This window comes from Spodoptera frugiperda, chromosome 12 (genome assembly GCF_023101765.2).
Source record: "Spodoptera frugiperda isolate SF20-4 chromosome 12, AGI-APGP_CSIRO_Sfru_2.0, whole genome shotgun sequence".
In the NCBI taxonomy this organism is placed as follows: domain Eukaryota; kingdom Metazoa; phylum Arthropoda; class Insecta; order Lepidoptera; family Noctuidae; genus Spodoptera; species Spodoptera frugiperda.
Genome location: NC_064223.1, coordinates 411,480 through 428,198, shown reverse-complemented (window position 1 = coordinate 428,198; position 16,719 = coordinate 411,480). Strand labels below are relative to the sequence as shown.

At 35.2% G+C, this 16,719-nt stretch overlaps 2 protein-coding genes across 5 annotated transcripts in view; both read left to right on the top strand.

The window, feature by feature from the left end:
* The window catches only part of LOC118262454 (uncharacterized), a 75,986-nt gene extending 63,373 nt beyond the window's left edge, over positions 1–12,613 (top strand). For 2 of the 4 annotated variants that reach the window (XM_035573816.2, XM_050697417.1), the window contains 5 exons: positions 5,419–5,586; positions 6,637–6,820; positions 7,961–8,197; positions 9,775–9,912; positions 10,353–12,613. In XM_035573816.2, coding sequence (XP_035429709.1) covers positions 5,419–5,586; positions 6,637–6,820; positions 7,961–8,197; positions 9,775–9,912; positions 10,353–10,591 — 966 coding nt within the window. In that variant the 3' untranslated portion in view covers positions 10,592–12,613. Of the gene's footprint in view, positions 1–5,418; positions 5,587–6,636; positions 6,821–7,960; positions 8,198–9,756; positions 9,913–10,352 lie in introns of all 4 variants that reach the window. The other 2 variants (XM_035573815.2, XM_050697416.1) reach the window with 1 other exon arrangement.
* Positions 12,614–14,045: 1,432 nt separating this feature from the next.
* On the top strand, positions 14,046–16,345 carry LOC118262278 (gastrula zinc finger protein XlCGF57.1-like). The gene has a single exon (XM_050697415.1). It carries the CDS (start codon positions 14,283–14,285, stop codon positions 15,999–16,001), a length of 1,719 nt encoding a protein of 572 aa, XP_050553372.1. The 5' UTR covers positions 14,046–14,282; the 3' UTR covers positions 16,002–16,345.
* Positions 16,346–16,719: the final 374 nt, after the last annotated feature.

Sequence of the window (16,719 nt, the reverse complement as noted above, 5' to 3'; positions counted from 1 at the left end):
GAGTTTCCTCATATTTCCTTCCTGGATTTCTATAATTATTCCTATCATTATGTTATTTGATACTATCACTTGCGTATTACGTGTAGACAAAGGACCATGTGTGTAGTTATAGCATGTATGTACAATTGTACTTATTTTATTTACTTTTGTCACGACATCGACGTGATTAAAGCAAAATTAACCAAGGCCTCCAACAAGCACCAGATGATAAGCACTTACTGGTGCATTAACGTAATATTTTTCGACCCTATAAAACCATACATTACACACAACAAACATACACAAGCCCAATAATCTCCCTTCTCAATCCCCGATTCCCGAACAAACCTTAAATTTCTATCCTTCAAAAAGCCGGCAACGCACTTATAACGCCTCTTGTCCTTGGGCGGCGGCGATGGCTTATCATCAGGTGATCCGTTTGGTCGTTTACCGACTTATACCATAAAAAAGCGTTGGAGTTATGACAAACCTTCTTTTTCCCCAAAACAGTTCATGGTAGTGCTGATGTTGTTGGTGATGTACAAACCATTGACGTATATTAGCAAAGAACCATACATCTTTAGAATCGTAGTTAGGTCTTTAACGTCGTTCCTAGTACTGATCTAGATAGAGTTGTAACATATCTGGGTCTAGGTGAAGGGTATGAAGGTCGCTCGGAAGGCGTGACGTAGCCATTAACTTTTATTATCCACATGTGCCACTACCTAGTTGCCTATAGACTTATTGACATGAGTCATCTTGATAGTCTTGATGATAATTTTCCATTACGTAAGTTCCTTGGAAGTATTATCATTTTGGATAAAGGCATATGCAAAACCAAAGCTCGAGCAACCTTCGCGCAGCTGAGGCCCGAGGTAATCACGAAAACTGACCCGAAGAATTAAACTCAAAATCTTCGGGTCCAATGTGAAATCCGTGCTGCTATATGGGTGCGAAAAGTGGAAGATCACTAAGGACATCTCCCCCAATATCCAAGTTTTCTTCACACTTTTCTTAATAGACCACCTTTTCGCTCTCAAAAATTCGCATTCCCTCATTTTTACAGCGATTTCTAAAGTGCAAACTTCCTCCGTGACAAACAAGACCTCAGCAGTTTAACAACAATTTCGAAAGTGCAGGTTACATTGCAGTTTGCAGTTACATACAATATTGTGAACAATGTAATCACAACATTTATATTACTATAACGTTACATAAACCTTCCACTTCCTACAATTTCTCTTTGAGCCTGTCTTGCTGTGGACATAAACTATTTATCAATTGTACCTATATCTATTAACTAGCTACTTCCGCGCGGTTTTACCCGCTCTGCTTGGCTCCTATTCGTCATAGCGTGATGTTTTATAGCATATAGCCTTCCTCGATATCAAACTCATAATCCAACACACAAAGAATTATTCAATTCGGACCAGTAGTTGCGGAGATTAGCGCGTTCAAACAAACAAACAAACTTTTCAGCTTTATAAATTAGTATAGATAGTACAGATTTATACGGAAGTCCACGGTCCGGTAGAAGGTAAGCAGTAACCAATTAATCTTAATGGACGTTCGTTTAGCTGTTATAATTACTTAATACTTAATTTTTACGGTTATTGGAAACATGACCTCTGTGAAGGTGAAGTGATTTTTATTAAAGGACCTCTCCTTATTCTGTCTTACTTTTTACTTTTAAAGGTTGGACTAAAATATTAAGTAAGGGTTTTTATGTGCTGTAATGGGGTATGACTGAACGCTTATTTTTTAGAGGGGAGAAATCATTCAATGACTCAAATCTTGCTGACTAAAACGGTTCCTACTAGTGCTTGAGCCCCGATAACCTGCTAGAGTCTAGCGATTAGCGGCTAGACAATCGCTAATCGCTGACTGGCTTGGATTATATTTTATTCCGAGTAGTTTTTCTGGCATCGTCTCATTTTTTAAGAAAACTTTTGCGACAGTTTTGCTTTTTATGTGCAAGTAAAAAAGTGTCAAAATGGCTTGTTGATTTCGATGGTACATTAGGAACTAATTTAAACCTCTAAGTAGGAAGCAAGTCTTTACGATGTAGAATTTACTCATCTAATAAACATTTAACGCAGTTTAATATTAAGATTGTTGGTTAGACAAAACTTAATTGTTCTGAATAGCATAATGGCGTCTAATGCTTCCTCCATATTATATGTAATACTGATGCAACTGATCTCACACAACTGTTCCTTTGTCTTCACGCCATGTGTCACAGTAGATAAGCAGTAAATACAAGTTATCGTAAACAAGGAAATATGGTATAAGAGGCAGAAGAAATGTTCCTACTTCTTGCACTATAACTTTATGAGTTACGATATCGTTTTGGTACTTCTCTGTATTTTATTGCTATAGATTTCTGGTAGTAAAAGATTTCTTTAAAAGCGAATAGCTTTTTTAAGGAGGGAAAATCCAATGACTTCTCCTTGGGCGACCCCATTCCTACACCTGTTTATCGACCCGGAGTCCCGGTAACCCGCTAGGTAATCCGCAGCTCCGGGGAAAACTAATGCTGAATCCAGGAGGTCTGTGGTATTAATTCGCAAGTGGGATTTAAAGGACGAGTCGTGTAATTTCACCACATTTTTGTTTTTGTACAAATACGACTTAGTTCGTATTAGACGCAAATAAGTCAGTCTTCATCTCTTTCTGTTAGCTTAGCCGGAATTCAATTTCAAAATCTGTTTCATGCCTAATTTTCCGCACTTGCTTCACAAAATTTCTAGGTTTTCAGCTTAAATAATTCAAGACAATGGTTTAATTGTTAGCTCGGTATACCTGTATGCAACATACTGGTTACCAGTGCACTTGGGTAACAGATTCCATTGTTAGCTCTTTCATAATAACTATTGTTTCTTTTTTATCATACGTTCGTTCGGTTTCGTTCGCACTGTTATGAATGTGGATGTGGAGTTATGGCGAAAATTTGCTAAGTTTTACTTACTTAGTTGTCGTAGTTGTAGCGTTTGTGGCTTTGATAAAATTTGACCTGGTTTCATATCTGCAGGTTGTGAATTTTTATGTATTTCTGTATTCGAAATAAAGTTGTTTGTGTGTGAATATGTTTTGTAGCATTTCCTCTATTTACTTATCCTTATAAAGGTTCTATACGTAAAGGGCATGGGAAACGTAATTCTTAGAGCCATTCTATTAAAAAATACCGTATGGAATTCAAACTCAGATTCACATATTTTGTTCAATAATTTATGTTTGTCAGTCTTGTTAAACCTGGACGCAACCGAGACAATGCTATAAAGCTATGTAATGAATTTATAATTCCTACCAGGTCGTGGTTCAGTCCCCGATCACATGATCGAAAATGCTTATAAAAAAGTCCCTAAGAATGTTCTTATAATGTTCTCTGAATCTGTTTATTTGACACTCTTCCTTCTTGCCTCGCCCAAGGCGGGAGAAGTCTTTGGACAGATTGGATGATTTTCCCCCCGCAAAAAAAAGCATGACAATGCTGTTAATTTACTTGCATCTATCAAAATAGTCTACCATCCTCATTATAATTTGATTAAGTTCAGTTATATATGTAGTTATACTTATAAATTCAGTTTATACACGAGTACCTACGTATCCTTCAAGATTTTTACAAAGCAGTTTTAAATTATGACGCCGGATTTCCTACAATCAATAACTATTATGATTTTTACAAAAAAACAACAACGGAGTTACATTAAATTCAGTATTTAACGCATGCATTTAAAGGAAACGAGCCATTGTCCGTGATTATTGTACTAATTCTGAAACTGGTATAAAAATGTGCAATTTGAATCGTAAATTCTTGCATTATACGGCCTTGCTTGTACAGTTTCTGCTTACATGGAATACTAAACAGGGTTTTGGTAGTCTTACAATAAAAAGACGACTCAAAATGATTCTGTGGATAATCAATTACATGTCTATAGGTAGTGCTGATCATTCGCCATTAAGTATTCCATCTGCCTGTCTAACCAATATATATAAGAGGAGTCCTAGGCAATAAGATAAAATTCCTCCTAAATGTCCTCATACGATTTACTTTTCACAATTAATTACTCATCATCATCATCGTCATCAGCCGCAAGACGTCCACCGTTGAACAACGGCTTCCCCTTATTCCTCAAATTAATTACTTGACCTATTGTAATATGGGATAAACCTATTGACAAAACGTGAGCCAAAAATCTGATTGATATTTAAGTGTATGTAGGTATGTACCCGATAAATGTTCTCCCCTGCAAATTAGTAGGGGAAGAACAGCTTCTGATGTTATGCTGCACATTGCGAATTTGCGATTCTTTATGGCATTGCAAAAAGTGCGAATGTAAAACTCGTACGTATGCGCGACGTAACAATAGTTTTGAAACAATGGCTTTTTACAATTCAACGCCCGTGCTCTAGCTATAAATATTTAGATCCCGCCAAATTGGACGCTGTTGCGGATTCCGTAATGTTTACCAATTGTGCTGTGCCTAAAATCTGGTACATTATGACTTCTCTTTATTAGAACTTCTGGGGATCTACGTAATCAGTATACAGCATACAGCTCCATATAAATTGAATTAAAGTTTTCCATTACTAATTTTCTTAATGTTTTGTATCAAAGAGTGTAAACGGAACGCTACCAAAAACCGCAAAAAGGTGATGCAAAAATTAAAAAAAAATATCATAATTCAATGTTTATTTTATGTAATAATAGTTGTAATCAACTGCTTAGGGCTGATGTTACATGAATAATACGAAAACCAAAGCGATTAAAATTATAAAAACAAAACATTATTGTAGCGTTTTCGGGAGCGTTTCGTTTGAAACGACTTGAAACTAGTCGAGTTCCTCGTCAAACAGTTACGTGAGTAAGCCGATAACATAATAATTAATTACGTGACGGTGATGGTTGTTTACGTATAAATAATAATTAGGTACTTTACATACTACATTTATTATTTTCCTCTTGATTTTACCATGAAATATGTAATTTCTAAAGTTGTAAATACCAAACGACTATTCTTGTTTGCTGACGGTCTTACAAATATTTAAAAGCTGATCTAAGTTGCGGATTACCTTCTTGTGGGTTTTGATTGGGAATTATGTATTGTTTGAAACCTTGTGGTTAATTATAATTGACATCATACCTGTACTTATGCGGAGCTGCGGAAAACCTATGTAGCTGGTTAACCGGGCATCCGGGTCGAAAAGCAGGAGTAGGAACAGGGTGGTTTTTAGTCAGTTAGAAACTGACACTGCTTCTCGCCTTGCTCAAGGCGGGAGAAGTCAGTGGATGATTTTCCGCTCTCAAAACAACCATACTTGTAGTTGTTTCAAATAAAAGCTCATTCTACGCTCCCTAAATAAGTATCTACATACATAATTAAACATCCCAATCTTCACTTTCGACAAATATCATATTTTTTCTATTTTTCTTTCCAGGAATCACTAACAGATTGGGAGAGAGGTATAACAGACGTCCAGTTGCCACCAGTAGCCGGGGCGTTAAACCGCAAATGGAGCGCGCGGACAGCTGCGCACGCGCAAGACACTGCCACCGACCAATCAGCGCCTGTTAACAACAGCACCGATGCTTGCAAGCTGCTTATTGTAAGTACTATCGATGTACTTCTTATTCATTTTGGACTTATTGATCAAGTTGGTTAAAAGCAAGATGTAGACAAATGAAATTTCGGTGTCAATTTACCAGGAGGAAGAGCGAAATATCATTTAATTTTATTTGAGCTCTCTATAATGTTCCTGTAATAGCTATTCTGTAAATTCGATATTCCATCATTGGTCGAGATTATTCATATCAACCAATGACATCATGGACTGCATCGAATTGAAAGTTACAGGATAACCTAGCAACTTGTCCATTTTTACCAATAGAACATTTAAACAGGGAAAAAGTGAATGAAGGCAGTTAGGCAGTTAGGCCAAAACTGTTAAACCCTTTGTAACCTTTCTGAGAAAAAAGGACAAGGAAATTACTCTTCAAAATCTGCATTTCTATACATTATCCGTCAGTACTGTAAGGTAGGTTTTTTCCTGATACTGTCTTCAAATACTTACCTAATACAGAGATAGCGTGATACTACACTACTGTTTCTGGAATATTCGGGTTAATTGATGTCAAATGTCTTCAATTATCTTACAAGTAGGTTTAAAGTACTTTATCATAGTATTGTTTTCGTGTCCTATTGTGCCCGTTTTAAATCAAATCTCAGAGCGTGGGTTTGGGGTATAGGTACCAATCCTGGTATTGAGAGGTCTTAGGTCTCTCAATATCATAATGAGGGTGATGTCATTCATAGTTCTTCGTAAGTAAGTCTCTATTTGACATGGAAACAAGAGCAAATAAGAATTAATTTATGTGTTGACTATTGAAGACGTCACAAATGTACCTTAAAAGAGATCTTTAATAATAAATACAGATGTATGGTTTAATATTTCTGTTATCGTTGACTATTGAGTCTCTAGCATGAGTTTACTACAGCGTTGTAAAATTGGACATACAAAAAATTTACATAGTCGTTAGGGACTATCGACAAATGCTATTGCTTTAAACTCATGGTAGAGGTACTGAATAGCGAACAATGGCAAACTTGTTTAAAAAAATACGGGTTGTAATATATTTATTATAATATCTTTTTCCAGTACATCGGCGATGCCAAAACTCCGATGTGGCGTCTCAACCTCTGCGGAGGTAACGCTGCAGCCGTGGCAGCGAGGGCTGGTACCAAGCTGCTGCCATCCAAGCTGAGGATCGTGTGGAACCCTCCCACTTCCCCCTACCAACACACCGAGAAGTTGCGGCTGGTGGTCACTGCTGTTAATAGTGGTAAGTGGTCAGAAGACTATGATATATAGGATAGACGTACGAACATTAAGCTACTCCGAATCTAATTTTGATTTTATTGAAACAGTAATAAAGTTGACAATCGGTAGTAATGCCTAATAGACTGGAGCTAATGCTCAGTAGTAACATAGTAACTCACATAACTTTTCGAGGTTGCTCGACTAGTTACAAGCCACGATCGGGACTCATAATCATGAACATACTCGAACAGTTACGTGAGTAAACCATATACCCTAAATATTCTTTTAAAATTATACAGTGCAGTCAATTTTAAATGAGTATATCATAAAAAATAAAATATGTAATAAAAATGGTGGCTTATGAGGTCAAAAACGGTCATCTGGTGAGAAAAAAAATCTGTTGTCTGTCACACGACTAGTAGCACTTAATGTTTCGAAACTCGTACAAAATGTGAATGCGTGACATGTTTCAAACATTGCGTATCTTAATGCCTACTTAGCTGCGTTGCAAGTATACTTGGGTTGCACACACTTAAATGACTATAATCTTCAGTTTTAAGTATATCTAATTACGTATAAGTATTTCACTTGTAACCAATTAACAGAGAAAGATAACAATTATTCTGTTTAATCGTTATCTACGTCATAAAGACGTCATTCTTTTATTTCTCTGGGTATTTTTTTTATTTTATTTCTATCTTGACTATGAGATTTAATTAGCAAATATTATGTTACATTAAGTGGAAAAAAGTGCAACGTCACGCCTTTTATCCCCGAAGGGATAGGCAGAGATGCATGTTACGGTACTTAATGCAGCCATACAATGTACACCCATTTTTCACCATTTGTGTTAAGTCCCATGTAATAGGGGGTGAGCCTATTGCCATATACTGGGTACAATTCCAGACTCCGTGCTACTACTGAGAAATTTTCGAAAATCCGAAAAAAGCCCAGTAATACTTTGCCCGACCCAGGAATCGAACCCGAGACCCCTTGTTCGGCAGTCGCACTTGCGACCACTCGACCAACGAGGCAGACAGTCTTGCAGTATTTTAGTCAGTAAAGCTATTCTATTAATTTTGATTATTTTATAAATTATGTACCCAACCATTCAAATTATCTTCACCACACGTCTTTAAACCCAATCATCATCAATTTCCAGGTTCCATCTGCAACAACGACTCCCAATTCATATGCGGTGTGACCAGCCTCTGCATATCCTCATACCTAGTCTGTGATGGAGTCAGGCACTGCCCTGGAGGAGAGGATGAGGACCCAGCAGCCTGCTCCCATAGGCATGATCCTCCACTCCTTGAACTCCTTAGGAGATTCGCTGCAAGGAACCAGGAGTTGTTGGGGTTGGATCAGCCTGATGGGATGACGAAACCTTCTGTTATAAGTAAGTGTTTTTGTGTTTTCTATGTTAGATGTTTTTGTAGATAGGCTAGAAGGTTCAGTACAAGTTTGTTTTACTTTTAAAGTAATCGAAACGAGAGCGCGTTCGGAGCTCTGATTGGCCGGCTTGAATAAATCAACCAATCAGAGAGTACAACGTTCTCTCGTTTAGGTGATAGACTAGGCCTAGACTAACTAAAACTCGAAAAGTTTAGCGGGATTGGTAGCTAGTGTGAAACAAATTGATAAAATAGTCAAACTAATGCTATATCGATGAATAAGTAGGTGATATTATAAAACTTTTATATTGTACTTCTTTGCTTTAGATACATACGTATGCGTAATACAAAATTCATTGTCCTTTTTATCATTAGCTCGCAATGTCAGGGGAATGCCCTTATCAATGGAAGTCAAAACAAACCATTTACGAGTCATTTACTATAATAATAATATTGTCATCTGTTTCCTTGTAAAATTCAATAAAGTTGACATATATGAACAACAATATAATTAAGTTGTTATAAACAAGTACTAAATGAATAATATTTTTCATGTTAAACGGTTTTAATGAGGTCTATTCTACCAGTATATTTCGTATTCATAATGCAGGTAGTTGTGTAAAAATTAAATTCAAACCGTCACTAAGAAATAGTTTAAGTAATCATTAAATGTCTCTGAGTGTGGCAGTAAGAGTGTGTACCAAATATCAAATAAATCTATCGTCAGGAAGGAGCTAAAATTCCTATTACTAAATTCAATCCAAATAGGGCAAGTTAATGTAAAACCATATAATAATAATATACCTAGGTACGCATATTCAAGTACTATTTTCCTGCAAATATCTATGCGGGTATTAGTACATCGTCATTCATAAATGACGGGTAATCCGTAATGGCTAATGTGTCATGCATATGTCATTGATCCATTGTGCCTAACGTTTTAACTTTTACCTCCGAATGTGCAATAGTGCATTGTTCCGACAGGAACCGACACGCGTTGGTTAGTTGACTCAGTAGTAGAAAAATAGTTAGGTAAAGTTATGAATTTTTGTTTGACGTGTATAAAATTAAATGGTGAACAACAAAACAAGTGAGTGAGTATACTTTTGTCATTTGCGAATTAATTGCACGGTTCACGGTAACGTAGATCTTAGTTTAAATGTTTGTGTTGCGTATGCGCTCCTTTTTGTTTCTGTAGGTTCTTTTTTTATTTACGTTGCTAGACTAAATTTTATACATGTACTGTAGGTATATTTTTTACAGGGCATCAAATAAATATTAATGCAGATACCTTACTTTTATCCGTTTTCTTTTTTGATTTTAAAAGTTTCAGTTGAATGACATATCATCTCTTGACAATAAAAAAATATCAGTCTATTTGTAAGTACAAAACTCAAGAACGGCTGTATCAAATCTTATAATACCTACTCTTTCAGGCTAGTTAGTAAAATTTTATATTACATCATTAAAATAGACCAAGATAGACCATTAATTTGAGATAGGTTTAACTCAATGTATTAAGTCCCATCGTTCAATTTGGACCGCAGATTGTAACTGATAACAGGCGATTTGACCCTTTCAGTGAAGATCAGCGAGAGTGAGAAGCCTTCCAACGCCTTCATGGAGTTCGCTGCGGCGCTGAAGCCGTACGGACCCTGGAGCTACCTGGTGGTCGGCATGCTGGTCTGCGCCACTATACTCATGTTCTGCCTGGCTTGGGGTGAGTTTTTTTTTATGGTATAAGCCTTTGAACGAGGAGACGGATCACCTGATAATAAGCAATCGTTACTGCCCATGGACATACCAGAGGCCTTACAAGTGCGATGCCGTCTTTAGGATTATTGGGAAGATTGGGAGAGGGGGGGGAGGGGGAATTTGAGTCCTGGGTCAAGAAAAGTGTGGGATTTGAAATAGTACAAAAATATAGAGCTTTTTTCCCAAAGTGGTTCCCAGATGTGCATTAAGTGTTAGATAAAACATCGCCAGTTGTGTTACAAGTCCCATGTACTATGTCTAGACAGTTATTGCTGACAAAATATCAAAAACCAATAACTCAAATTTTAATAAGTTTAACTACTTACCTATTACGAATCTTCGCCAAGAATTTGCGACACACACAAAACTATTTCACCAACTAACCATAACAATACCACCTTCCAGAATGTTGCTGCAAGCGCTCCAAGCCGTCGGACACGCCAGTCAACATCCCGCCATCGTGCATCGATCTCTCGCCCACTGTCACAGTGACAGCCGCATCACAGCAACTCTTCACCCAACCCCTTCCCCCCTCCCCCCCTGAATACGAACCACCCCCATCCTACTCCTCACTATTCCCCCGAGCCTTCAAATCATCCCCCACCCCAGTACCACACTGCTCACACCAAGAACCTCCGGATTGAACTCACCAACTCAGTTCTAGTAGCACATAAGTAGAATATTACAATTCTCTAGTATTAAGAGTAGTGGGGAAAAGACAGTGTTTGACACAGAAATGTTATTATGTAAAATTAAGCGAAATTATAACTTATGCCTGTTTGCATAGGGACTGGTAAATTGTGATTGGTTGTGAAAATAGGACTATTTTGAAAATAGCCGTCGCATTATGACTTTTGGTAAAATTATTTTGCTTTGCAAAATGCAATCTTAATTCAAAGAACATTTGTACCAGAAAAGATTCCTACCGATCATAATTTACCAGTCGCCCTAACGCAAACGGCCTAAGCAACCATGAAAATTGGACTGACTTGGTTGTCCTACTAAAATAAAAACAATGACCTACCAATGCCTACCATTCATACATACTTGATTAAAATATGACGTATTTTCACAACGTAACTTTAAATTACATTTGGATTTAAGAGGTTGACGCATTTCTATAGGTCTTATGAGTAACGAGACCACAGTGTTCCTTAGCAGTCAATAATTCCAAATGTAACCCTTCATACTCAGTAAATAGAGGTCAATTTGGCATGTATTTAATTTATTATTCATGTCCTAATTGCTAGTTTAAAGCTAACAGGATAACTAATTGTTTCTTACTAGCAGAATAATGTCAAACAATGTTTCAAAGAAAATGTTCAGAATGGATCGTGACTCGTGACGAAACCATATTTTATTTGGAGAAATATTGACGTATATTTGACGAATACGAAATGAAATTGACCAATTAAAAATTAATAAGCTGGTTACACATTTTCTTTGAAACTTTAGTTCGAATATTTTCGTGGGTTATTCAATTTGAAACTACAATGTAACAATTTATTTTCTGTCTCTCTGACTAAAACGTGTCTATGACCTGTGCGTTGAGCGTACTGTGTAACCTAGGTAGGTATTTTTTTATATGTGACAAAGTAAATAATGACTAAAGTAAATTAAATACACAAATTGACCTTCTATTTACTAAAAATCTAAATATCATAGGTTTAATCAAAATAGGTATGGGTTTAATACCAATGAACAGACACTATCATAGGATATTAGTAGATATTTTATAATTTCAATATTAATTTGTGAAAAGTACATTACGGTAGCTAAGACAAAAGCCATGTAGTTACAAGTACAATAGGATAATGCGTATTTTAATATATTTTTCACGTTATTACACATAAGGTTGGCATTATATTAATATAACTACATTGTTATTAAAATCTAATAGTTTTGGGACCAAATACCTTCATGAGATTTACTCATTTATAACTTCTCAATTTAAGTAAAAAAATGTAGTGCGTCTGAATAAAAAGTGCCTTAGAGTATCTGTATAGATTTACTAAAAAAATAAAATAAAAAAACTTCAGTGTATTTGTGAAATTGGCGGGAACGATGACATTTGCGCTGTGTGCAATTTTTTATCTGTGTTACTATTATTTTATTCGTAAAAGCAATATTTTGTGTATCTAAAGATTGTGTTTGACACGACGTAATAAATACATAAATACGGTACAGTTTGACCATTCTATAAACTTTGAAAATCATATAAAAACATTCACTTTGACAGTGTTGATTTTTGACAAGATTCAAAGTTTTTGACAAAAAATGCATGTAAGTAAAATGTGAAATGACCACTCAATATCTTGCAGTTTTTTAATAAAAAAAATATTATTTTATCTTTTTTCGTTAGCACAATGTTGAATAATTTGATATAGTTAAATATTTATCTTTCTTTATTGTCATTGGCCATTTCTGTAGTGTGATAATAAAAAAATAAATTGAATAGAAGCGTGTCTGTGCTAAGTAAAGTTTTACTAGTCTTCTTAGAATCTTTATAACTTTCAATATTTTATTAGTATTTTACTTTAATACTTGTATTAATTAGATTTTGTTAAATATTAGTTCATAAAATGAATTCCATTGTAAGAAAAGAAGTGATATGTATTATAGTAAAATATTAACAAAAACATATTATAAAGTATTTATTTTAATAATTGCGTTTTATTTTCTGATCTAGTTAAACCCTTTCAGCTTAAATGGCAATCTAATAGAATAACGATCATAAAAAAGCTTGTTGGTGCGATGGCTGGACAACCAGCTGTCGTGCAACGTACCGTGGGTTCGATTCCCTCACGGAATTATACCGTGTGATCCGCAAGTTGATGCTTTGGGTCTAGGTGTCATGTGTGTGTGAGTAAGTGAACTTGTATGTTTGTAAACGCACTCACAACACACGAGAAAATCCAAGGTTTTTGAAAAAAAAGTAGACTACATCGTTAATCGAACAGTAACTAGCGCGAAAAAGAGAGGTTCAATTCTCGGGCCAAATCCAGATCTAGGTCTATCTCTCTACAACAACAAGCTGCAGCTGACCCTTTAATAAATGGAACTCGTAGTCATACTTTAACTGGAAAATGATAAAGTGAAAATATTATACATATCCAACATAACTAACTGATAGCTTTTATTCGTAACTACCTACTTTTAAATATTGTTTAACATATTTTATTCCAGAATCAATTACACATTGACTATATTTTAATATATACAGAAGAATCCGTTTATTATGACTCCGCCTATATTGACCAACCGGTTATTATAACGTAATTGCATGACGAAGTTTGGTTTTCATATAAAATTCTTTGTAAAATAGTCGGATATAATGTCTTCTCTTGCAGTGACATGCCGCTTTATATGACCCATTTTTAATAAATTATGTCCGGTTATAATGACCGGCACGATTCTTTACCTTCAATAATGTTCGTTAATTCCCGACGACGTTCGGCACGTGCCTAGTTTTTGTTTTGAATCTCAGTGAGTAATTGACAGTTGAAGGTTACGCATTAAAAGCTGCAGAATTATTATCACGATTTGTCCACAGCAATATTGAAAATGATAATTTGACCATAGCTATGTCTTCTATACACAATAGTGTGAGAGTCTGTTTTTACAATAAAATGAAGAAACAAAAGCAGACAAAAATTACAGATTACTTACAATAAAAAATACACTTATATGTGTTATTATAATAATCTGCTGATTACGTGCAATTTTGATTTTGATTTAATATGGTCTTACACATATGCAAATATACTATGTTTCTGTATTAAAATACTTAATACATACATATTTACATAAAAAAGATTTTCATTTATACATAACGCTTTGTATGACGTCCGCTTATTATGACGTGTTTGTCAATTCCTTTCGATGTCATTATAAACGGACTCTACTGTACTAAACGAAGCAAGTGGCCAATATAAAAGCCAATCCTTAAAAATGAAGTGTACCATTCATTTAATTTATTTGGTAACTTTTAACTTGTTTCATCCATATGCTTATTTGACTCGTATCCAAAGCACTGAACTGATTTAAAACATTGACATTGCACTTGACGTTGACATTGTCATAAATGTCAACTGTCTTGCTTGTTTTTGATCAATATTATTGAGGAAGATCAACAATGTTTACAAAAAAGTGTTTTGTCTATTTTATAACATTTTAAAGCAAAATTAATTAATTTAACAGTCTTAAGAACATGCTTCTATGAAAAACTAGTCCTATAAACCATTTTGTTTTTGAAAACAGTGTTGAACAGTGGACTACAATCTGAACTCCGAATTTGATGGTGATCGTATATTGTTATGTATATATAAATACAAAATGAGTGAACAAAAGAAGAATATTAACTGCCGAATATGTTTACGGTGCGATTTAAACAAAGAACATAAAACATTCTCATTGTTCGAGAAGTACAATCATTCCATAATATCAGACAAAATTAAGTATATAGCCAACATTGAAATTAAACCGAACGATGGTTTGCCAGCAACAGTATGTCTTGACTGCCTACTACAGCTCGAGACTGCGATTATCGTCAAACAGAAATGTGAGGCATCTGACAAAATTCTACAGTCCGTTGTACAGAAACCTTCTAAACTATGTAAAGTGCCTATCAAACTTCCGTTTAAAAAGGAAGTTCATACAGATAATACAAATAAAATGAGCAATAAAACAACATCATGTCCTGAACATAAGGATAATGGTCAACACTTGAACAGTAAACAAGATCAACAGGTGGCACTGAAAAATAGTCTTAAACCAAACAAACTTAAAGTTGAAAAATCTGACAGCAAAATAGAAAAGTCCTCACAGATAAAAAAAGAAACAATTATAACAAAACCTGAACCAGAATTTGTAAAAGTCGAGATTCCTAATCAATTAACTGTAATACCTCTAATTGAAAACAATGAATCTGTGAATGGAATAGAACAACTAGATGATGGCATAGTATCTGAACATGAAGAACTCATACCTGAGTCAATAGGACAAGTAGAAACAGAAGATGTACTCAACAAAACAAATGCGGTTGATTCTAAGACCAAAATAGGAGAAAAGAAAAGTAGAGCCATAGATTTACAGCTAAAATGTGATGACTGCGGTGAAACTTTCAGAACTAAATGTAAACTCAGTGTCCATTGGAAGAAGGATCATCTACATGAAAAGTTAATATGCTCCAAGTGCAAACGAACTTTTAAAACATTTAAAGCTCTCAATGTTCACATTAAAAATATGACCCGAAGCTGTTATGCTGCTACCCTAGTCCGTATTGAAGGTCTGGGGAAGGACAGGGTGTTTCACTGTAAAGATTGCAACTATCACACTAAAAACATCAAAGATATAGATGCTCATTTGGTTACGCACAATGGGATTCGGCGGTATCAATGCAAAGATTGTTTGAAAAGTTTCACACAACACAGTTCACTACAAGGGCATAGGGAAGCGCATCACAAAGATTATAAAAAAGTAGGCACTTGCCAGTACTGTGGGAAACACATAAAGGGCCGCAACAAGTTATACAAACACTTAGTAAACCATGAATCAAAGTCTGTACAATGTGAGGTTTGTAAGAAAATATTGAAAAACCGTAACAATTTGAGGAACCATATGAAAAGACATAGCGGTGTTAGAAGTTATACATGTACAAGTTGTCCGGCTAGCTTTTTCACTATGGCAGAACTTTGTAACCACCGTAACAGGGTCCATTGTAAAGCTAAAACATTTAAATGTAATCTATGTGGGTATTTGACAACGACAGCGAGATTGTTGAAAACACACATATCTCGGCATACAGCTACTAATGTTGTATGTTTCATGTGCGGTATGTTCGTTGACAATGAAGAGAAGTTGGCTCTCCACCAGAAGAGACATATGGAACAAAATTTTGTTTGCCGCCATTGCGATAAAGGCTTCTTCCTTAGAGAATCACTAAGAAGGCATTTAGCCAAGATACATGATGATTTATCACCAGACTCCATAGAACAATCAAAACCTGTAAATGTGAAACAGGAGTGTCCTGTAGAAAATAAGTTAAATACCTAGTTAAAGTTAATATTTCTCCAATTTTATTGTAAATGTTGTGTCAAATTAATGTATTAGTTTTTTCTTCTGTGAAGAGTTATCTATAAGTACATAACTTTTTTAATTCGATCCAATAATAATTGATTTATAGATAGATTATTTTATTAACTTGAGACCAGTTGCGCTCAGTTTACTGAATAGAATTAAATATCTGATCTGAATATAGAAATATATCTATTTATTAGGTAACAATTTATATAGAGATAAGTATTTAAAATTAGGCAATAATATAGCTTGCAATATTTTTACATAATTTACATTGTTTCTTCTTAGGAAATGTGCAATATAAAACAGTTTAAACCGATTGCTGGAAGTTAATATAAGATTAATATACATGATGTTTTAATAATGTGTTTTATTTTACAGACCCAGATACTGTGTTTCTAGATGGCAATAGTAGTCTGTGTAACTCAAGAGTTTGAAGATTGTAAAACTAGATTGTTGTTTTTTTATTAATCTGCGTTTGTTATAAAATCGTTGTGCATTTACTTACCCAAGATGACGTTCTCAACCTAAGTAGCTGCGGAGTACCTAACGAATTTACCGACGCTCCGGCTCGAAAATTAGGAGTAGGAACGGGGTGGTTTTTAGTCAGTAAGAGTCTGACACTCCCACTCGCCTTGCCCATGGCGAGAGAAGTCATTGGATGATTTTCTCCCCTTAAAGAAAAACCTACCTC